The sequence below is a fragment of the Microtus ochrogaster genome, chromosome 24 (genome assembly GCF_000317375.1).
Source record: "Microtus ochrogaster isolate Prairie Vole_2 chromosome 24, MicOch1.0, whole genome shotgun sequence".
Taxonomy (NCBI): domain Eukaryota; kingdom Metazoa; phylum Chordata; class Mammalia; order Rodentia; family Cricetidae; genus Microtus; species Microtus ochrogaster.
Window position 1 is genome coordinate 16,077,625 of NC_022024.1, and position 24,843 is coordinate 16,102,467.

General features: G+C 37.8%; 1 protein-coding gene across 4 annotated transcripts in view; it reads left to right on the forward strand.

The window, feature by feature from the left end:
• Nav3 (neuron navigator 3) overlaps positions 1–24,843 on the forward strand; it is a 714,280-nt gene that overhangs the window by 471,982 nt on the left and 217,455 nt on the right. For all 4 annotated transcript variants that reach the window (XM_026784582.1, XM_013350349.2, XM_026784583.1 and 1 more), the window contains 2 exons: positions 7,449–7,566; positions 8,216–8,268. In XM_026784582.1, coding sequence (XP_026640383.1) covers positions 7,449–7,566; positions 8,216–8,268 — 171 coding nt within the window. The remainder of the gene's footprint in view (positions 1–7,448; positions 7,567–8,215; positions 8,269–24,843) is intronic.

Here is a 24,843-nt window from a genome sequence, read left to right on the forward strand (position 1 = left end):
AAGAAAGAAAAATGAGCAATGGTTTACACAATTAAAAGCAGTTTACCTGGATGGATTAAATGGCAGTGTGTCACAGACACAAACCTGAGTTTGTAGACTTTGAACTGACAGCTAGGGAACCCATTATGGGACCCACCTAGGACCTCCACCTGTGGGTGACGGTTGTGTAGCTTGGTCTGTTTATGGGGCCCCTAGCGGTGGACCTGTCCCAATGCATGAACTGGCCTTTTACAACCTGTTCCCCATACTTGGATGCCTTGCCCAGCCTTGATGCAGCGGGAGAAGCTTGTTTCTACCTCCATTTGATATGCCATGCTTTGTTGATTCCCATGGGAATTCTGCCCCTTTTGAAGGGAGAAGGATTGGATGGGAGGGTATATGGGAGGTGGGGAAAGGAATGGGAAGAGCGGAGAGAAGGTAAACTGTGGTTGGTATGTAAAATAAATCAAAAATTGAATAAAATCAAAAATAACAATAAAAAGCAGTATGTTTTTGCCAATAACACAAATCTAGTTTAGGGTTCTGAGGGGCATCAAAATACATCTTCCTCTGATGTTATTTTCTGTGATAGGTTCATGGCACAAGATATATATTATATATATATATATATATATGTACTATTCATATGTGTTGGCTTTATATCATCTTTTAACTTCATAACAAAACAGGTATTTTATTATATGTGTTACATGGCATATGCATGAACTCACAGAGACTATGGCAACGGGCACAGGGCCTGCATAGAACAAGGCAGATGGGGTCCCAGGGTGGAGCAGAGAAGTGGACACAGAACCCATCCCTCACCCAGAAGCTATTTCCAATTGATAATCACTCAAAGGAAAAGTTAGTTTTCTCCAACTGAGTCTCACTGGGTATACAAACCACACTCAAGGACAAGTCCCTGTGGTCAACGGTAGATAGCCAGCACAAAGTGAACTCAATGGTATTTTTGTAGATTTTTTTGTTTCATAATAATTTGTCTGGGATCTCTTTTCTTTTGACCCTTATAGTCATTTTTCTTTTTAACCTCAAAGTCTTTTTCTAGTATTTTGCGGTTTCCAACTTTGTTTTTAATGGGTTTTCTGTGAGCAGGAATGCATGTATATCTGCCTTTGTATGTGTTCTCTGTGTCTTTTCTTAGGCCCCTTTTCTTCTGTTTGTTTTATAATACTCTGTTTCATTTGTTTTTTTTTTGCCTTTATCTTATGTTAGTTTATTGATACTATTACTTTAAATACCTCTTTGTTTTCGAATGAAAGAGAGAAAGGCTGTGAATTGGATGGGTAGGGGTGGGACAAGTGGGGAGATCTTGGAGGAGTTGGGGAGGACCAGCCATAATCAAGATGGATTGCATGGAAAAAAGTCTCTCTTCAATAAAAATGAAATTAAATAATAATAAGGACATATTCCTAAGAGGTCATTACAACTTGGAACTGATTTCCTTAATTGTTTCATTTTATTATAATTAGATGAATATTTTAGGTTTAAGGAGTTAACAGTAACTGTGGTTCTTTAAAAATTATTACAATTCTCATTATAATGAAAATATATATTAAAATAGCAAACTAGCTGTAATATATGTAACACTTACTAAGTGTATTAAGTGAAAGGCTATGTCAGATTTCATTTAGACTTCAGAGAAATTTTGTTCAAAGATAATGGTAATATTTCCTGTTTTATGAATGAGGAGTCTCTGGTACTGAGTAAATAAATACTCAGTTAGTGGACCTTACATGGATGGAAAGTGATTGAACTTAAACTTAATGCTGTAGAATGCATCATCTAAACGCACATATTATATAATAGGCCAAAATTTCATTTTGATGCATGATACCTTTGACTTATTCTAATTAATGTAAATGATCTTATATATGCATAAATACAAACATATATATGTATAAATACTTGTAATATAATTTCTGATTAGTTTTTGGTTAATGTAATCCTATTAAATTTTCTCTAATTTCCAAAGTATACAATTCATAGAGCTGTATACACCATTTGTTAGGTAAAATACTTGAAGAACACTGACTTTGGAAATTGGGAGTTGGCAATATTTGAATCTTTTGAAGCATTGGCCTAAAGCTTGGTGATGAAAATACTCAATGAGTTTGAATAGAAATGGCCAAATATTGAGTTTATATTCATTTTATATTACTACCATTTATATGAATTTCTTCACTTAAGAATTTCTATTAATTCACAGTTTAATTCTGGGAAATATAACGTTTCCTAACTCAATCAACTGGAGCTGAAAAGTTTCATAGAATGACTGTGTTGTATGTTAATGAACCAAAGGAAGCTCCAGTCCAAACCCAGCATCAGAATATAATTTATCATCCCTCCACATCAGTTCAAACAACAGAAGATAACGAAAGTTGACACGGCTGTTTGCATTCTCTCTCATCAGAGCATAACAGAAAGTTGACTAGTGAGTTTTTTGACTTCTTACCATGTCTTCTATTGATGTCCACTCTTCCATTGGAGGGACACCTCCTTCTCCCCACTGTGTTGTAAGGAGGCTGTTTGTTTGTTCTCGGCTTCTTAGCCCTGAAATAACCATGAAGAAACTGTATTAATTAAATCACTGCTTGGCCCATTAGCTCTGGCTTCTTTTTGGCTAACTCTTACATATTAATTTAACCCATTTCTATTAATCTGTGTCATGCCAAGTGGCTGTGGCTTACTGCCCAAAGTTCTGGCGTCCGTCTCTGGCAGGGGTACATGGCTTCTCTTTGACTCCACTTCTCTCCCAGCATTCAGTTTAGTTTTCCCCGCCTACCTAAGTTCTACCCTGCTATAGGTCCAAAGCAGTTTCTTTATTCATTCACGGTAATCACAGCATCCAGAGGGGACTCCCACATCACCACTGTTTTCCTCAACTCACATAGTTTCAATTTAAGAATTTGAAGAAACAATCTGGGTATGGTAGTGCATGCCTGTAATCCTAGTGCTTGAGAAACCGAGGCAGGGGGATAGCTGCACTTTCAAGGTCATCTGGGGCATAGACATGAATTTAAAATTATCCTGAGATATATAACAGATCTTTTATAAATAAATGAGTTAATAAGTAATCTATATAAAATATGTTTTAATCATTTATAATATATAATGATATTTTGTGCTGTAATTATTTTATGTTTTTCCAGTTATGACATTCCTCTGGGATGTACAATTTTCCCCTCTTGTGATTTCCTCATAGGCTGTCATTACTTTTACTTATAGAAAGTATATGTGTAGAAGCCGGGCGGTGGTGGCGCACGCCTTTAATCCCAGCACTCGGGAGGCAGAGGCAGGCGGATCTCTGTGAGTTCGAGACCAGCCTGGTCTACAAGAGCTAGTTCCAGGACAGGCTCCAAAAACTACAGAGAAACCCTGTCTCGAAAAAATAAAAAAAAAAAATTAAAAAAAAATTAGAAAGTATATGTGTTCTTGCAAAAGGATAATTAACAAAAAGTTTGTGTGTGCGATTTTTAAGCAGAAATGAGCTCTCAGTTCATTCATTTAGTTACTGATTTTGCTGACAACAATGAAAGTCAGGGCATACTTTCAGGCAAAGACCTCACGTGTGAAATCCCCTGGAGAAAATCCGGAAGCAAACACAGGAGGTCTGCCGGACTAGCCTGAGGCTTTCTTATCGGTAGTTAAAGCCATCTGTTTGCCTAAGTTTCCTGAAAGAGTTGTACACATGGTAACGCTCTTTCAGCATGCATTGGTGGGTAAAACCATTGTTTTGGTTTTTTTTTTTATATACTTCATTCAGTTTGTTATTTAAAATGAACATTTCTTTTCATGTTAGCTAGTGCCCTCCTTGAATAAAATCCAGGCAGCATGGAAGGTGATGCAGTAGCCTTTAGTAGAGGTACTGAGGTGACCACTGTACTTCAATCCAGTCTCATAGCTCAGGAGGCAGGGAACCCAGAAGCCGCAGCTAATTAGAAGATAAGCATCTGACAGAAGTATAGAGCCAGAAGTCAGCCCTGCAAGTTCTTCAGCCTTTGCCCTGGTTTTTCCAGTTGCTTCATCTCCGTGAGGCAATAACCTGAGCAAGCATTTTCTCTCAAGCTAGCCTAGCGAAGAACAGCTAGCTGCCACAATGCTGGCCTTGGTGTCAGGGAATCCTTTGGGAGTAACTCTGTGTCACAGGCTTTATAGAGGTGCTACTTTATTCATCTTGGCACAGTTTTGTGATGCAAAAAATATTTACCCTATTTTACAGTTTAGATAGCGTAGGTAACTTTCCTAAGTTCACAGTGGTGGTGGATTCTCCAGGGCCTCAGATTTGTCAGCCAATAGCTCAGTGACCCCTGCCTATGGAGAGAGAGAGTTCTACAATCCAAGTCGAATTCAGGCCATTCTTCATCTGGAACTGGGAACTTAGAACTCCACTACTTGGATGAAGTGCAGATACAAGGATAAAACTAAATGTTTTAAATTTATAAATCTTTACAAACAGCAAAAGAAATATTTTCCATCCTGCAAATATAAAACAACCTTAAGTTTCACCAAGTAAGTAGATATGAATGGACTGCCAAATAAATGCATTTAGAAATTGTTCGCATTGTGATTTAGAGAGAGCCGTGAGTCATTTTCCTTTTCTTTATTTTTCTCCCACATGGTACATCCCGACTTCAGCCTCCCCTCCGTCTCCTCCTCTTAGCGTCCCTCCCCCCATTTCCCCCAGATTCACTGCTCCTTCATTTGTCTTCAGTAAAGATCAGGCCTCCCAGGAATATCAGATAAACATAGCATAACAGCACGCAAAAAGACTAGGGACAAATCCTCATATCAAAGCTGGGCGAGGCAACCCAATAGGCAGAAAAGGGTCCCCTGAGCAGGCAAGAGAATCAGAGCTTTGTTACTTTACAATAATATAGATCATAGATATGAAACATCAACTGTCACTTACCAACCTAGTCTTTCTTACATATCTATACACCTTTAATTATTCACACAGTGAGGTAAATAAGAATCACCAGATATACCTAAGATGTTCCTTGATATTTTCTAAAAGTGTATCATCTGTATGTTTTTATACTTTTGGAATGTTTCTACTTAGTAATACCCTGAAAACATTTATCAGGCCCGCTTATATGTTTAACCATATAAGGTATCAGTGTATTAGTATTCCTATAAATATTCAATTACAAATTCAGTAAAGTCATAGTCAGAAATATTAATTATGCTCTGAGAGGAGTACTGAACTTTTACTGCAATATGCTATCAAGAATATTGATGCAAATATACATGAAATGACTTTTAGAATTTCTGTTAAATTGTTATTTAGAAAGCAAAAATTATAGAACGCAGTTTTAATTTTGTACCTAATAGGGTATGTGTCTGTGTTGTCTGTGTATCATCTATATGTGTGTGTCTGTGTATGAGTATGTGTCTTTGTGTGAGTGTGTCTGTGTTTTTGTTTCTGTGCAACCCTTGTCTGTCTGTCTGTTTGTCTCTGTCTCTGTCTCTGTCTCTCTCTCTCTGTGTATGCCTATGTGTATGTGTGTATAAAAATGTGCTAAAATGGTAAACTGTTGTTTAGGCATACTCCATACTCATTATAGAACATTTTGCAGCAAGCCAATCAAAATTATGAAGGGTCGCAACTTCTGGGAAACCTTCCCAGTTTTGTTTTGTCTCGTATACTTCTGATTTATCAATTACAACATATGTATTTGTTTTCTCAGAAGTAGCCAGGTCTTATTTTCCAGCTCTGTATCCTTAGCTATTCCATAGGTTCAAACAGGAGGATCACAGTGTCTATGATTGAGTAAGCCACAGTAGAAACTCAAGGCTGACCCAGTCACTTTAGAGAGAGCTTATCTCTAGCACAGTGGTAAAGTATTTGTCTTGCCTATGAAAGGGACCAGATATGAGCTCTATTACTATAAGAAAACAATACATTTAGCTTATTTAAATTTTTATTTCATGTGTGTGCATATATGTTTACCACGTACTTAACTGCTTCCTAAAGAGGACAGAAGAGGGAATCAGATCCCTCAGAATTGGAGTTAAAGACAGTTGTGAACTGCCATGTGGGTGCTAAGGTCCTAACCTTGGTCCTCTGCAGGAGTCTCTCCAGCACCTAAATCTTTAAATAGTAGTTTTGCACTTTGTTGGCCTTTGTTGGCTGAGATAAAACTCACTTTCTTGACCTAGGCTGTACTCATTTCCGACATCCTCTGTCCGCCACAGTTTCTCCTTAGACTCCGCATTTCTGAAGCTTCTTCCTTGCCTGGGTCACACCCTCTGAAGGGAAGACTCTTTCATGGATTTCTCATATCCGAGTTTTATCATCCCAGCTCTGATCCCACTATTTTCTTATAACACTTTTGTATGCTTTTTAAAACTGATTTGTTTTTTAATCGTGTGTACCTACATATGTCTACGTATGGGAATATGCATTGGTGTGTATTGCTTTCGGGGTCCAGAGGAGTGCATATGAGCCCCGGGATCTTAGATAACACAGCAGGTGACAGTGAGCAACCCCAAGTCAGTGCTCTGTTAGAACAACGCATACTCTCAACCTTGGAGCCATGATTGCAGCCACCTTTGTCTGTTTCTTGTTTCCCCTTCTCTCTTCTCCTTTCAATTTTTTTTTTAAAAATATTATGTCCTAACATAATCTACCTTGTAACACAATCACTAATGAACCACCAATGCAATTGAAACATCTTCAAGCCTAATAGACTAATAAGGTTTTAAGAAGTAACTTTTTTTGTGCTTATGTGTGTGGCATTCTTGAAACTTCAAGTTTCCTTTATATCATGACCGGCCAGTTTCTGGGATCACCTATTCGTAAGCCAAATTGCCAACCCTGTGGTTTACAGTACACTTCTCTGTTCTGTATTGTAATTGTAACTCCATTTGCTGCCTCCCTGTTCTAATACAAACACATTTCGGGAGGTTTAAAATAAGAGATGACAGTCCAAACAAAATATCTTAGACAGGAAGGCATTTGCAATTATTTCATAAAAGGATGCCAAAATATTGTCACATATAGTATCTCAGATGGCAAATTCAATAACGTCTCTTCGGAGAAACACATTTTTACAAAGTTCCTCCATAAATCAGACCAGGTGGCTTCCCTTTACACAGACAGGATTATTTTCAACATAAAGGGGGGAGGAAAAGAGCAAAGAGAAAACCCAAACTGGTTCCATTAGCGATCTCCTCCCGAGTCAGCTGGGAAGGGAGTTTTGCTTGGTCACAACTGACTAGTCCATGGTTTTGAAAGGAATGATTCATCGTCCTTTGAAACAAGAGATAAGTGGGGGAAAGAGCCGTTTAAAAATGACTTTACAACTGTTTCCTTTGGAGCTGTGACTTCTTTAGCTGGAATGCGATCCTGAACGGTTTCCCTCCGAGTCTTGCGTTTGCCTTGAGCAGTTTTCTTGTCTCTCTGCTCCCACGCCCCTTCTCACTTCTTCCCTCCCTGTCTTCCACAGATTTATACTGACTGGGCCAACCACTACCTGGCAAAATCTGGCCACAAGCGGCTGATTAAGGATTTGCAGCAGGACATTGCAGACGGGGTCCTTCTGGCTGAGATCATCCAGATCATCGGTGAGACCAGCCCTCTGACAACTCGGAGGGGCTCTATGCTCGCTACTCTTTTGCTACATTGTAGTTTAGGTCTGATACCTACCAAATGGTCTCCTGTGTCCAAGACAGGAGTGTTCCTGTCTCCGATTTAATTGAATATGTTTACGTGAGACTGAAAAGGGCATTCTGGCTACACTCTGCAATAGCTCAAACTGTGTCTTTACATATATAGTCAGAAAGGAAAGCCTCGTTAAACCATATGCCTCCCATGTCTGTGTTTCCTTAACCGGAGGAGCTCATACACGGAGACTCCTTGAAACTGGATCCTGATCCAGCCGGGACATTTGTGAAAGGTTTCATGTCAGCCGTCATTTGGCACAGCTGGAAAGCCAGTAGCAACTTCCTCCTCACTCACCCACTTTTTTTTTTTAACCCTTTTTTCCTTTGCTTGATTTGTGCACATGGAATTGTTGGCTGATAACAAGTTGGCTCCCTTGTCCCTGGCTTGGGAGGCTGAGTCGGGGAAGCAGTGGCATTTCTGCTTGGTGTTTTTTAATTTTTTATTTTATTTTAAAGATCGCCTCTTTTTCTTCCCCCTGTGCGTGTTTCACTTCATTGCTTAAGCATGTTGTTCTTTTTTTCTCTCTTTTGTTTTATTTTTTGGTTTTAGCCAATGAGAAAGTGGAAGATATCAATGGATGTCCTAGGAGTCATTCTCAGATGGTAAGAATCTGATTTCTTCTCAATCTCCGCACTTAGCCCCATTTCCAAGTCAACTGCATTTGCACCGTTGCTTAGAGACTTTTCTGCATGCCTTCCTGCTTGTGTAAAAGACCATGGGATCCCATTCTGCCCTCTGCATTTCCGTGTCCTCCGGATCAATGAGGAAGCATCATGCAGAGGGCAATTTGGACTGCTGTGTAACATGTTCCTAGGTGTTTATTCTGAGCCTCGACTTCTTTTTGTTCTTTTACTTTTCTTCTTTTGTTTGTTCTGATGTTTTATAGTTCGCAATACTTTAAACTTGATTTCCAGTTGAAAGTCACGCATTTTGCTGGAGCAGCTGTTTTAAATAATAGAGCTAGCCATGTGCCTTTTGAAAGTATAACTGTGTGACTTGTTCATCACGAAGTTCAGGGTGAGCACATGGGTTCTTGCCACCCTTGGAAACCGCTCTGAAGGTGTGCTATAGCATATACTCAAAACAATGTGCAATTCTGAGATAAGGCCCATTGTACCTTCCAGAAAGCCCTCTGTCTGAAGGCCCCTTACTCCAGCCATGCCTCCCCTTTCCCAACTAGCGAAGCTGAACATTTATAAATAAAAGCATAGATTGATAGGCTGCTGAGATAAAAGCAAACAAACAAGCAAACCCTAATCACAAAGACACCACTTCATTTTCTGGGGTGAACTGAAGACAGAATGCCTCCAGTGAGGACATTCCAGGCAGTTTCCAACCCGAATAACAGCCCAAGTCTCTCCAAGTGAGATTGCTTCAGAGAATCCTCCTGTTAGCACAATGTAGGCATTTTGAGTGTTTAATGAATCCCTGTCATGGGTTTGTTCAAAGGAAAAACTCATGGAATTCTTAAACCCTCTGACCTGCTTCACTTAAAGTCAAAAGACTGAAATCCAATGTAATAAAAATTTTATTTTTCAAGAGTGATTCATTAGACTGCTTAAAACTTGAAAAGTCAAAAAAAAAACTATTAAAATGTCATGATCTATAGTTGTTGTGATAAATAAAATTCACCATAAAAGATAAGGTCTCTATAAAAGATTTCAGCTTTATGGGTATTTCCTGATCTAATTACTCCCCACGTAAATGATTCTCTGTGGAAATTAATTTCATTTGCTTTGTAAAGTTTTACTGTTGTCATGCTACAATAGAATAACTGCAGATTCTGCTGCAATAATAATTGTGTGATGTTGGAAAAACACACAAACACTCTGGGCTTTCTCAGTTGCAAAAGACATGTTAATTGAATGTTTTTATTTATTACATAAAAATTAGTGCCTATATATACATTAATTAACATAATATGCAAATACAGAGTAATTTTATTGGAAATTTTATGAGTAGAATATGAATGGATTAACACCTGCTCAGATATTGTGATGCATTTCACCTGACAAATTTGTCCCTGGAACTCATGTATGTGTCTTCTTAACCCTAAAACTTGATTGTGTTTTCATTATTTTAACAACGAAGAAGTGGTAGACACTGTAAATGGTTTTAAATCTAGATCAGTGGTTCTCGACCTTCCTAATGCTACAACCCTTTAATACAGTTCCTCACGTTGTGGTGACCCCCCCCCCACCATAAAATTATTTTTGTTGCTACATCATAACTGTAGTTTTGCCACTGTTATGAATCAGAATGTAAATATCTGTTTTCTGGTGGTCTTAGGTGACCCCTGGGTCATCTGACCCCCAAGGGTCGTGGTCGTGACCCATGGGTTGAGAACCAATGATCTATTGCTTTCCATCTACTCTGCTATCCCAATTTTATGCTTCTTTTTGAGGATCTGAATTCCAGACAAGCTCATGCTTGATTACAGGGAAAAAAATCTCCAAAGCTCAACATTAGACAGGCAATCCTCTGATGTTTATCTAAAGTATCTGCACCTAGCATTTTTACCCATCTGGAAAAGTATCTCAGCATAGACTCTGTTACTTTCTTATGGCTTCCTGATTGTTCTTAGCCCCTCCATGCAACGGTTGATATGCATGGTACCCCTGCTTCTGAAGACAGAAAGAAACCCAAAGATTCGAAAGTGATGATGTTGTGAAAACCGTGGCTTCCTCTAAAGTGTTAGTTGGAGTTATATTTCGTCTTGAATGAGGATGTCTTGGTTTATTTCTTTCTGACTGGTTGAACTTCAAATCTGAAGTTAGCATGAACTCTCAATGTTAATTCAGAAGAAACGCTGTGAAAAAAATGTAATGTCTGACTGGACTGTTTTCGTCACTGTTCTTTAGAGTTTTTATTGGCACTGTGTAATTGATAAGTACAAGACCCAGACTAGAGCCGAGACCAGAAAGGAAAAGACAGCTAGGTATGGCAACATGACTAGGTGAATGGATCAAGCGTCTGCTCTAGTGAGGATGCGGCTGACTGTTATCGCACAATGCAAGGTTCCACCACGGTCATAGAGTGCCATCCTTGCTCACAAGAAGGGCTTTCGGCACATCTTACATATCCTGTCTTTGTCACCCTGGCTGAAGTCTGTGTTTAGTAATAACAGAACACGAACAACCACCAAAGAGGACAAAGCCTTCCAGTACTAGATTATCTGGATTTATGTTTCATGCTCTATGACCTCTCTAGAATCATTTGAAGCACTTAATACTAGAGTTTCTGGTGACATGCAGCTGCAGTGTATTGGTCCATTTTCATAACAACCGGGTCATTCACACTTGGTCCCTCTCTGCCGCAAGCCTTAAAGGAGCAGGGAGAGGGACATTTGACCGAGGTCCAGATGAAGATCAGAGTTGCAATATACGTGCAGAACAACAACAGAAATGAGTGGGGAAGAATAAAAGGACCCAGGAGGGGAGGGATCTTGATGTGTTCTAGAACGAACTCTGGGGTTTGAGTCTAGCTAGGGATGGCGGAAGGGGAAGACAGAACCTAATCATGGAAGGGCCATGTAGAGAGCTTATGTTGGTGTTTTCAATCAGGAGAGGATAAATTGGACCACTTTTAATGCTTGTCTTTGTCAATATCTGATACAAGTGTTTAAAGTCGCTTACAGGGCTACCTGAAGATAATAGAATGTATATTAGATTTCACCTAGATGCGGACGATGGCAAAGAAGGGGGATTTCCAAACACTTCACTTAGGTTTTTATTTTTTATTTTTTTATTTTTATTTTTTTGCCAAATGAGGAAGGTGAGGCTCACAGGTGAAAGGAAAAAAGACACGTCTATATTTTGACAGGTAAAGTTTGATGCCCATTGGAACATAAAGCAAGGAATAACTAGGTTGCTACCTTGAGCTTCTCTCCGGGGAAGAACAGCAAGGAGGAAATCTTGCAGGAGGCCTGTGCAAATTCAGCAGGGGAAAGGTTTGTGAGGGGGGACATTAGTATTTATAAGGTAGGAATCGTGAGAGGGAGAATGGTTAGACAGCCCTCACAGAGATGGTGGGTCACAGGTGTAGCTTGCTAATGCTCAGGATGAATGTTAGAGTCTAAGCTACGGTGCTTTCTTCAGCACAAATACTGAGTGAAATGAGTTGGATAGGATGCAGCTAATGCTGTCACATGCTGCCTAGTCTGGCGATTATGCTGGAATGAAGATGTCAACCTTGGTAATCAGATGAGCATTCATAACCGATACAAGAGGATCCTTCTACAGAGAGATAGTCTATTAAGTTGTAATGACCACTGTGATACCCAATGAACCACACATCACTTTTAGGGGATCCTATCAAAGAGAAGAAAAAGAAAAGATGCTTGAGAGACATCTTGGCTGAGGGGAGACTTTTTTTCAGTGGTGGGAAAAGAAGAGAAGATTGCAGTAGGGACTAGAAAGATGGCTCAGGTCCTTACTGTTCTTTTACAGGATTCAGGTTCCATACCCAAGACTCCAGTGATAGCTTGAAACTGTCTGTAACTCCTGTTCCTAGGATTTGATACCCTCTCCGGCCTCCATGGGCTTCAGCTACACAGGGTACATAGGCATACGAGCAGCCCAAACACTTAAACACATAAAATAAAAATAAATAATTTTTTTTAAAAAAAAGAATACAGCAGTAGAGAGAGAAGAGAATTCATGGCAGCAAGGATGTAAGTGATAGTATGAGTTGCTAAAGGAACTGACACAGGAAGAAATTTTGAAGTCTTTATAGAAAATTGGCTGTCATGGAAAAAATGATAAAGACAAAGCAAAACCATTTTCCTCTATGTCATGTTATATAAGTCATAGAGGATGTAAATGTATGAAGAGTCAGAATTTGAAGTAGAATAAACTAAAATTTAAGAAATTTAAATCATTTTAGTAAGGACCAGAAGTTTAGATAATGCTAATATACTCTTTTTTGTTATTCTCTATTGCTTTTCTTATAATAAATAAAACATTAATAAAGATATTGTATAATATACACTCTGAACTACAAAGTACCTTATAATATGAAAGCAAATTTATGTATGTACATGCATATAAAAGAATATAACAATCGTACTTTAGATAGCATGGTCCAGACATCACATATTGAAGAAAAATATAAACTTATCCCCTCTGAAATGTCTGGCTATCCCACTGTGGGTTTAAAAAAAAATAGCTACGTTTTATCAGTGAATTTCAGGTCATCATCATCTTGAAACATTGAAATAGTTTTGCGGGGTCTGAACAAACACTATATTTAACATCACTTGAAGCTGAAGTTATTAATATGGGTGACACCTGTTGAGTCATTTCTAGGTAGGTATTACTCAAGATCTAAAATACATGCTGCATGACATAACTTTGCTGAGCTTACATGAGGAAATAAATTTGGTAAACTACAAATACCAGGAATATCCCGAATGCTTAATAGATTAAAAATAGCAAAAGAAAAATGCCCAACATTTATTTGAAAGGCAGAGGCACAAGTGTGAGATTCTCAAGCAAGAATCTTAGACATGTAGGAAAATTGTTTTGAAACAAGTTTTTCTTCATCTTAAGATAGACTGTTAGTTATATTTAGGGATCTTCAGAAGTGCCCAAATGATTTAGGGATTTGATGGTTCGAAATCTTTGCCAGGCAAGAATTATTTTCTCTGACATAGTTAAGGATTACAAATGTGTGGCTTAAGTCTGTCTTGTGTTCTTTAAACTGAAGTCCTCTTTGTGACCCTATTTCTAGCTCAACTATGGTTTAATCACAGTCTTTAGCTGCACTCTTTTTTCTTTTATCACCTTCTGTAGGTTATTGCGTAACATTTGCCGATAAATGATGCTTTGGAATGTTTTTCCCTCTTAATTTCTTTTAAGATTGTTCCTAGAAGATGGAAAAGTAGAACTTAGTGTGCCCTTCTATATGATTCCATGATCCATAAGATACTAGCTTCTAAAAGAAACTCTTTCCAAATTTCACAGATGTTTTACCCACTTTTCTATAGTAAGTTTTGTTGGGAAGTGACCCGCTTATGATGAGAACGTGTCCCCTATTTTCACCAGTTTTGTGCCCTTCAAAGTTGTAATTCCTTGAGTCATTGCCTGTGATTGTTGTTCTCTTGAGGATTTTTTACGTAAGATTAGAAGAGATATTAAAAAAAAGAAAAAAAGAGATAAAATACTAGAGTGCTGTTAAATTCTAGTAAAAATTTATGTTATGCACACTCTAGGATTCTAGCCTGTGAGTAGAAACTTACAGGAATGTCCAGTTCCTAACTTTAGGTATCCGCACGGTCCCCCTGCCATTTTGAAGTTACTGATTTTGAAATGGCGAGATCAAGAGACTTATGAAAACACATGTTTCAATGCAAATATTTCCCTGGTGTATTTAGAAACACTACAGGAAAATTATGCTTCATAGTTCCCTTACTGATTTCATTGTTTCCATATCTCTAAATTTGGAAGGAATATAATAAACTGCTCTTTTAGTGAATGTATGTTTAAGTTTTGAGGCTTTCATCCTGATGGTTTTAAAAAGTGAAAGTCTCTATAGAGTTACTTGACTTTTTAGTGAACTGTCAAGATGTGTTATATGGGATAAATTGGTCAAATTAATTCTGCTTCTGGCTGTGTCACAGAAAAGGGAATTGGAATTTGGCTCTATCTTGCTATGAAAAAAAGTGGACAACCAATATCAAAGTCCATTGGAATTCTGGTTTGAGATGATTTATGGTTTTTTTTTTTAATTCTGAAAAAAATATGATTTTTCTTACTAACATTTTGTCTTATAATACATGCCATTTTCTATCTTTATAGATGTTTTGATTTGCTTTCATCACAGAGTAAAAAAGATGTTTCCTAAATTGCATTAGATGCAGTAAAGAGAAGCAACAATGAAGCAGGAGACATCTTCTCTACCTAGTCTCGGTATACCATTTAAACGCTGGCCTTTCAGCAGATATATGTTCAAAACCTAGTAGATGAGTCCAAGATACTTGCTTCTCAAAATTATAATTAAATGATTCTAACAAGAATTTAATTAATCATGTGGATAGTCATGAACAAAACTTTTATTACATTTTAATAAAAACATTGTTCACATTTCATGTGTCAAAGAAATATTAGAAATTAATTTTGTCGAATCCAAATTTTCGAGGTAGTTCTGAGAATTTGACAATTGGCATGATAATTGGTTGATTGGTTTTTTTAACACACAAAACCACACACACACATACACAGCTGGAACTGATGATTTGCTTGCACTCACTATTTTGTCATCAGAACAGCGCTACATAAGAACTAGGCCTCATCGAGAATACATGTGGTCCATATTGAGTAAGTGTGGACACTGTGGCTTGAACTCATGCCTCAATCCAAGCCTGACAACTTTCAGATTTGTTTATAAAAATGGTAGGACAGAATGCAGTCTGGAATTTAGGCCACTGGATTTTTGGCTGTTTCTCTTCCCCCTCCTTTGATTTAAAACACATAAATTTTAATAGAAGTTTTAGGCATGCAGCGAATTTCCAAGGTACCAAGGTTTTCCCTAGACTTTCTATTGCTATATTCACACGCTCCCCAATTATCAACCTTCCATATTGTGATAAGTCATTTGTAATGGATTGATTACTTTGTTACACCCTTACTATTCACAGTCCATAGCTTACACTAGTGATGGTTTAGGAAAAGGTATATTGGCTTCTATTCACCAGTGAAATAGTTTCAATTCTCTGAAATTCCTTCATGGTAATCTTCACATCCTTCATATTATAGGCAGTGGCCTTTCATATTGGCTTCTTTCATTTAGCAGTGTGCATTGAATATCCCTTCACATCATTTCCTGATCTGATAACGCATTCCATTTTAGTGCTGAATATCATCCTACTGTGTCTGTGTTTGTACTACTCAGTGTTCATCCCTTAGCTCATTGAAGGTAATCCAGTTGACTTCCAAATCTTGGGAAGTCTGTATGAAGTTGTTAACATTGTCTTTGAGCAGATGTTTATATGGACATGTTTCCCTATATAAATTGCTTAGTTAATATCTGAGATCACTATTGTAGATTGTACAATTTAAGTAATTTTGTATAGTTCTGTGGGACAGTGACACTACCTACAAGGGCCTCAGCAGTGCTTGTATCCCTATTGGAAATGGAAGTTCAGTTCTGTACATCTGGTGAGCTTGATTTGTTCTACATTTTGGATACAGTAGTGAGGTATGTAGTATCAGCTTATTTAGTTTTAATATGGCTCTCTGGTGACAGAGGGTCATAACCATCTTTTCATAAGCTATTTGCTGTCAGAATGTCTTCCCTAGTGCTGCATTCTCTTCAGAACTTTGGTTCCATCTTATCAGATTGTTTTCCCTATTTTTGAGGTTTAAGGAATCTCTGTGCATTTTATTTTTAACAAACTTTATTATAAAAACCTTACAAATACACAAAAATTTTACACACAAAAATTTAATACACCCAAACTCTATATAACTTAATGAACATTCATTGCAGCAAGAATTGGCATTTGATGTGGAAGCCGGAAGATTTACATTAAATTTTTTGCTTTTACTATTGGATATATTTTATATACTTACACACTATCAAAATAAAAAATAACAAATGCAAAACAGAATTGGAACTATGAAAACAATTAGCTTTATGTCCTCTTTCATAACTCATGTCTACTTTATAAATAACGTATATCTGAAATGTATATAAAAAGTGTACATGTCCAGTGTATGCATTTTATTCAAATTTATGTAGCCCATGTGTATTTTAGATAACAGACATCTCTGGGAAATATTTCCATACACTTATTGTTCCTTTATTGCTTTACCATTTTCTTTTTCAGACAAGAAGTTTGAAGTTTAGCTTTTCATGTCTTTCACAGACCCTACATTTCACGATGCATTAAAAAAGTCATTGCCACATCCGAGATGGCCCAGATTTTTTCCCTGTGCCCACACAGTTTTACTTTTGGTGGTGTACATCTAAATTTATTGTTCACTGTTAAATTAATTTTCTAGAAAGTATGTAAAACCTCCGTTTAGGTTGGATGTTTTGTATGTGGTATCCAGTTATTTCAGCATCTACTTTTTGACAATACTTCCCTTGATTTTTTGTCAAATTTAGTTGTTTCTACTTTTGTGCCTCTTTTTTTATAGGCTCTCTGTTCTGTCCATTGTGATCTCTCTATTCTTTTTTTATTGCCACACTGCCTTGATACTGTAGCTCTGTCGTAAGCATTGACATCAGGGATTATGAGTAGCCAATTTTATTCTTTTCATTTTGTGGTGTTCTATCAGCTACTCTGTGTCTTTTACCTCTTCGTACATTGGAATCATTTCTTCTTTGTTTACAAAATTACTTCCTGAGGTTTGATTGAGATTGTTCTCTCTCTCTCTCTCTCTCTCTCTCTCTCTCTCTCTCTCTCTCTCTCTCTCTCCCTCCTTCCCTCTCATTTTCCTCTCATTTTCATATCTCTTTTTTCCTCTCCTGCTCCCAAACTTGTGACATAAATAAGCATTCTTTTCTAAGACCACATGTGTTTCTTCCATTTGTGGCAGGAATATAAATGCCCATGTATTTGAGGAAGGGTGTGGTCATAAGACAGAAATACTATTTGTAGATTTTTATGGTTAAATTGCTCATTAGTTTTGTGACTTCATGAGGAAACACACAGGCTCCTTTTTGGTTTTGTTTCTTAGGACCAACTGGAAAGCAAGAACTGATTTAAAATCCTGAACTCTTGAGGTCAATGGACACTGCTGTAGCTTTAGAATGCAGCTTCATGCTGCCCATTAGAATGGGCAGCGTCATGATGACTCACTGTCATTTGTATCCGAAAACAACTGTTAACATTTGACACTTACTATTATCTACCAAGTTGGTTAAAGAAAAGTTGATGAGATCTTGAGCCAAAGAAAACTTTTCTGATAAAATCCTTGTGAACTTTCAATATCTGTGCCTATATTTATCAACATATAGACACATACATGTAGGATGTACACACTTGTATCACAGCAAATATGTATTTAGGAGAAGTTTATTTTTACATATGAACAGTGTGTGTGCATATATATATACAATTACATATAAACAGAAATTAATTCCTCTCTATTTTTAATATGCGTATATGTTTATATTCATAGAGAAAGATACATAGGTATGCACACACACTTAGTTGCTACTATACAGCTAATCTCCTCATTTTTTAATCCTCACGTAAGATTTTAAAAAAGGAAATAAAAATATATTCATTCCCATTTTATATATTAGGAATATAAGACTTAGATATTATTAGCTCAGTTTCTAATAAGGTATACATTGCAATGCCCAAATGAAGACTAGATTTATTTGACTGTAAAACATTTATACACTTCACCATGGTGTCTCTTAAGTAAAGCATTTCACTTATCTAACTGTGAAACAGCTAAAAATCTAAATCCTGAAAAAACAAGGAAAACATATATACCAGAGACAAATGGAATTCTCTTGAAATTTTCCCTGTCTTGCCCTACAGGTTTGGGAGCAGGAAGCATAGGAGCTTTACATCTCAGTGACATTGGCACCTAATCGAACTTTTTGTTCTCTCTCTCTGAAGAATTGGGTTTTTTTTTTAATAAAAAATAATCCAACTTCAGAAATGAGACTTGGAGAAGTGATGCCCACTGTGGCCCAGATTGCCCTGGTTTGCACAAGATGCGATTTCTATTGATTTCCTCTGCAGATAACTGAATTACCTCCGGGAACTGTTGTACCTAATCATCACCAATCCAGTGAATTAAAAGCATTGAAATTTTGTCCCAGACCTTGAGGCCAGGACCGAAGTAGTTATCACCAGGTCAAAATCAAAATGACGTTTGATCTATGTTTCTTTACACTGGCAGAGCAGAATTTCATTCTGTGTCATTTCTGGCTTTTGGTGCATGCTTAAAGTCCATGGATTGTGGTCACATCAGTGATCCCATGCTTTGATCTCGGTACATGCACAAAGGTATTGGGTACTTAAATAATTCGTAGGTATTTAAACCTTGTAAACTTACAAAATATATGGGGCAAGTAGAGTTCACACATTATTCTATCTTTACATACTGCACGCACCAGACATCTATTAGACAACTCGTTTATGCTTGATTGTGTTTCTTAACCATGTGCCAATGGTGTAGACACTTAGCCAGGGGAAGAAATAGTTCAATGTCTACATTACATTTGTCAGAACAGCGTGAGAGAAATGTCAGCTTTACTGCAGGTTTCTGTGTTTGTGTTTCAATTTGGATGTATAATTTATTATAATTTACACACATAATACAAGGCAGTCTCACTAAGTTATTTTGTATATGGGTAAAAAAAAAGTTAATCTTATCAAACTTTATGAAGAAGTTTTTTGAAAGGTTTCTGTTTTAGTTTATAAATAGTTAGGTGCTTAAAAATTGCTTTTCAACTTTCTCCCACTGCTAGCTCTGACAAGTCTGGAGTAGTGAAAATTGAGAAGTAGCATCTAGCCTACTCCTCTTGCTTTGATACTTAGCATTTAAATAAGATATGTAGACTGTCTCCTTTTCCATGCAGCATTCTGTGAAACTAGAGTATTAGGGCTATGCTGTAAAAATCAAACACATTAAAATCATTGTTTAAAGAATCCATAGTAGGTAAAATTGATTTGTGAAGATTTTCTTACCATTTATCAGTAAAACTATGTAAAATAAAAGAATGAATTCACAGCTTCTCATTTCCTGTAGAAACAAAAGCAACACCTCTCCTCCAAAGTGACATGTCCTTTAAATTGTGAAGTTAAGGCATTTTTTAAAAATACATAGGTTAGATTAATCCAGCATCACTTATAATTAAATGTCCTTTAGCAGCTGTTGCTCCTTCCTCAACAGTCAAACAATTCAAAGACAACACAATAACAGTATCCAGATTTTCTCTGTATTGTTCATCTTTACGTGGCATTTTAAAAACTTTTTCTTTTATTTTTAATTTTTGATTTTTTGAGACAGGATTTCTCTCTACATCTTTGGCTGTCCTGGATCTTACTCTGTAGACCAGGCTGGCCTAAAACTCACAGAGATCCTCCTGCCTCTGCCTCCCAAGTTCAAAGATTAAAGTCATGTACCACCATATACACCTACTCTATTTCTTTTTTTAAGGTACAAGTGGGCGCCATGTTTATTGCCACAACTCTATGGAGTTTCTAGGTCCATGCCACCACCAAGAAACATGCCACTAGCCATTCATAAATACCATTTGACTGTTTGATGGCAGAACTTCTTAAAAGAGTTGAAAGATTTTTATCACTAATACTAAGTCAGAAAGCCTCTCCTAAAGGACCCCGGCCTATGTTTGCTTAACAGAACCCACCTAAGAAAATGCAGCTACAAAGAAGCCATGCTTGACTCTGCTCTTTTGTGTCTAGAATTCCTTCCCAAGCTCTCTCAGGTTTTATGTGGATATATTTGCTGAACATTGTGCACCATTTGTAGCTGGAGGTTTCCCTCCCCACACCAATTCCCAAAGGCATAACTCCCTCATGTACTCTCTACTGGATGACTTTTCATTTCGCTACATAATCTTGACATATAGAACACACACTAGGTGCCCTGAATTCTCGAAAAGGCTCTGGAGAAAGGAAATTCTTCTCATGGTGGGGTGGGGCTGGTGGGGGAGCTGTCAGCGGGAACAAAGCCACTGCTTGACTTGGAGGCTGGAATTGCTAGATTCTGGATTTTACCTTCCCACTTTTCCCTTGTTATCTGGCCACCTCGGATGTTATCTCTAGGACTAAGAAATTCCCCTTAATTCAGCATTTGAGTAAATGCTAGATGCGGATCAAGCACCATCAGGTTTCCTTCCACAGCTTATGCTGGTTGCAGTGGTTACCACAAAGCTGCTTTCCCAGCAGCTGTGGAAGAAAGCTCGGAGAGTGAGCAGAGAGTGAGCAGCCCTGCTGTGGTCTTCTTCCTTTTTTTCCCACATTTACCAGTTACAAACTAGCTTAACTAACCACCCAGATGTAGTTAACACATAAACTCCCTTCTCCCCCTCTTAGAAATCACAGCCTCTTCTTTTCACCCTGTTTAGATATGCCCAGGTGTTTCACAGCCACGCTCCCTCTGAGACCTAAGTAGGCAAACAGATACCAACCTTACGTGATTTATTGACCCTGCTATCCTGGCTATTGCCGGAGAATTCCTAATTGTGTCTGTGTGGGTATGTAAATTGGATGCCTTGTGGGATCAAAAGAAAAATTGGGAGAGAGAGAGTATCAAGAGAGCATTGGTGAGAATGTTGGAAGAAGAACATGATGAGACAGACATACATGAGCTGATTCGTTCCTGTCACCCTCAGACCCCTTCTATTCAGTCTTCACCCACTGTAGCCTTCCTTCTGGATTCTGAGAGGTTTAGGGGGCTGTCACCCCAATAAGCCTTGATACTTAGGATTTTCACACGGGCAAACAGTCAGGAGCTGTAGAGAAAGACACCGGAGAGGCTGAGTATTCTGGATCTCTGGCTATTCTGGAGTTGAGTCTTGTAACCTCAGATGTTTCCTGTCTGTGACTCGCTCAGCCTTCGCTTGGTTCATGGGTTCACCTCCCACCATCGGCTCCTCAATTAGCTAATCCTCCCTGGCCTGCTTGGAGACCAAGCAGGCTTCTTTTCAATCGGCAAACTGCAGAGGTGAAAACTGTAGGCTGTTTCTATAAATACATCAGTTCAGTTCGTGGTCCAGTACTTTTTTCCTTATAATGGGGTATAAAATGGGCCCCTTTAGAAGAGGATGCCTTTGTAACAATTCTATATAGGTTTCAGACTTTATTGTTTCTTGGTCCTTTGGGCATCTGACTGAAAATCGACTTCTGGTTTGACTTTAGGAGTCTGTCTCTCAAAGCATAACGTTAAGTCATTGTTTTACAGTTGAATTATTTCTCATTTATAAAAATATGGGTTTTTTTTTCAAACCATGAATCAAGAAGGGGCTGAAGAGAGGAGGGAGCACAAGAGCAGTGAATGATAATGAGGGTAAAAATCAGAACGCTCACTATATGGGTACCAAATTGTCCAACAACCAACAATAAAAGTTAAAAAATGCTTTTTCAGAACTTGAGATTGACTCTGTAAATAGGAGGTCTGCTTGAGGGCTGTGATCCAAAATCTGGCTCCTAAAGAATATCAGGGTTGGCTCAGTGGAGCTGTGCTAGTTGTAATAAAGGTGCGAAGGTGAAGTTCTGGCCAAGAGAATAGATTCTCTTACCTGATTGGGGTTTGTGGTAAGCTGTGCTAAAGAGGTAGGGAGAATAATCAGTTCTTTGGTGGGTTACTGTACTCTTTCCCCCCAGAATTCCTGCCTTCATACAGAAGGTATGGGGCCACAGCCAGGAGTCTTCAAAGTCTGCCTGCTTCTCTGAAGTACACAGAAAAGCCCCACTTTTATTTTATTATTTCTGTGTCTGCCATAAAAAATATTTTCCTGCTATTTGGGGCTTCTTTAGGGTTTCTCTAAAGACCCTTCTGAACATGTGTATGCTTCTCTGCCATGTACAACCTCAAAGGGCAGTGATTACCCTTTCTTTCCTCCATTTACATCCCTGGGCATCTTCTAACATTTACAGTTTGCCTGACCCAGGATAGTTTTCCTTTCCGATAATGTCTCATTGAGCTCCAAAAAAATTTAGTCAATTGCTAAAGTAATAAACAAAAACAGTCATCATATAATCCTTCTCTAATACAAAATAGTCACTATATTTTACTTTATACGAGTTTATATTCAGTTGAATCTTTTGGCTGAAATCTAATTGTTTAAATATATTATAATGTAATTTGGATGACAGTGGGCCATCTCATTTTGATTTTGGTAGCAATGATATATATATTATTTAATTTACATAATTATTTGACTAATTTGTATAGTCAGGAGTTCATCATGGGAAACAGAAGCATAGCAGATGCCAGGGATAGCAGCACTTGCCTATAATCCTAGCACTTGGTAAACTGAGGCAGGAAGATCAGGATTTCAGTCCAGTCTGGGGTAGATAGCTGGGTCTTATCTCAAAGTAAAGATGAATTAATAATAAAAACAAAAAATAATGACAATGACAACAACAACAACAACAATAACAACAGCAATAACAATAATAATGATGATGATAATAAAATCCTAATAAAGTCCTCTCCATAGAGGACTAAAGTAAGACTGGCCTGATTTCTTCACAATAGGCATCTACTTGAGTCATGCAGGAAATGACTCCAGCTCTGTCATGCCTGCAGCTTAAACTGTGCGTCTTTGTTTCTTCCTGTTGCATGGTATTTGAGTCAAAGGGCAGAATGGACCCTTTCCGGGCCAGGTGAAGATCATCTCTTGAGTATGTCACTGCAGAGAGAGAGAGGTGCTGTTAAGCGCTCTTTAACAACCCATGTGCAGATCTCTTGTGTGGTAGCTCCGGTTGACAGGCCCTGTTCTGCCCTCTGCTGCTTGTCTAGTTTTACCAAAACCTGAATTATCTCTCAACTCTAAATGACACTCTGTGCAGGCGTCTGCAGATCTGTACTGGAAATTGATGGCTCCATTCTCTCTAGCAGTGTCCCATGTTGTTTCTGTATCTCTTCTGGAATTTATTATACAGTGTCTTGTATTGTAGTGATGAATCTTACTGTCTCGGCAGCTATTTTCCAAGCTCACAAAACCAAAGACCTTGTAATTCATTTTTATATCCCTTCACCATCCCACAGAGCCCTTTGCTCATAATAAATAGTGAAGACTTGCTGGATGAACCAATCACATGGTGTTAATTCCTGCACCATGGCTAATATTTAAACATGGATGCCAAGGATACTATTAATCTCGTTCAGTCATTTAATGTCTCAAAGTCATTAAATATTCTTAACTAGGAAAGAAACCTGTAAGGACACAAAGTCTGTTGATATTGTAAAGGATTCCTCCAAGTTCATTTCTTAAAGCAGGTTAGACCAGTTTTGCTGTAATACAAAGGTGTTATAATAATCATGGAGCCAGGTACATGATTTCACTGTAAAGATGATTCTGTTTGAAGTCGATTTTTCAATGCTCAAATCAATAAATGGAGCTGTTTGTAATATAGATGTTGTGTTTATATCTAGAATACATTAACCTGTAATTAAAATAATCAAAGCTATAAATACATTTTTGACTATTTTGAGTTTCTTATAAATGAGAAAAGATAGTTAGATTTCTCCCTTTCTTCATTTGAAATTCAGTTTGTAATTTAGCAGTTAGACTTGTCCATGTTTAATAAGTTCTTAAGGATCAACTTAAATGTATAACTACAAGTCAATAAGTTATTGATGTTTTGCGAATTGAATCTATTTTTATGGGACTATATGAAATTATTGGAAATTGGTCAATTCTTTATGTTCTTAAAATGTTCTTTAAAACATTTTAGGACAGTGTCTCTTTCTTAGGTATGGAGATAAGTACTGAGTGAAGAATGAATGAATATCCAGTTTTTATAATATAAACCTAAATGGCAGTGCTCCAATATGATAAAAATTATACAGACAGAAGCTATATACAATTCATAATATGAACTTTAAAACTAGAGAATGGATTGGTGGTTAATAGAGCTTGCTGGTTTCTTAAAGATATATATATATATATATATGAGGGCTCCATTGGCTTTATCCCTCTATTGCAGATACTATTATAGATGGTCGTAAACCATCATTTGGTTGCTGGGAATTGAACTCAGGACCTCTGGAAGAGGGCTAGAGAGATGGCCCAGCGGTTAAGAGCACTGTCCACTCATCCAAAGGTCCTGAGTTCAATTTCCAGCAATCACATGGTGGCTCACAGCCATCTGCAATGAAATCTGGTGCCCTCTTGAGGAAGAGACCTAGTCATTCATCCTCGTCAACTTAGACCGTGAAACCGATATATGGACAAGTTCAACAGAACCGCCATATACGGGCTTCCCATGCATGCTTCAGCATTCCCAGGGCAAAAATTTTATTTTCTTTTTTAATTCCTCTGGAAGAGCAGCCAGTGCTCGTAACCTCTGAGCCATCTCTCCAGCTGTGAGCTTATTGTTCATATACCAGATCTAAGATCAATTTCTAATACCCATGTTAGGTGCCTCACAACCATGCGTAAATATAATTTAACAGGATTGATGTCCTCTTCTGGCCTCTGCAGATTTCTGCACCTGTACACACACACACACACAC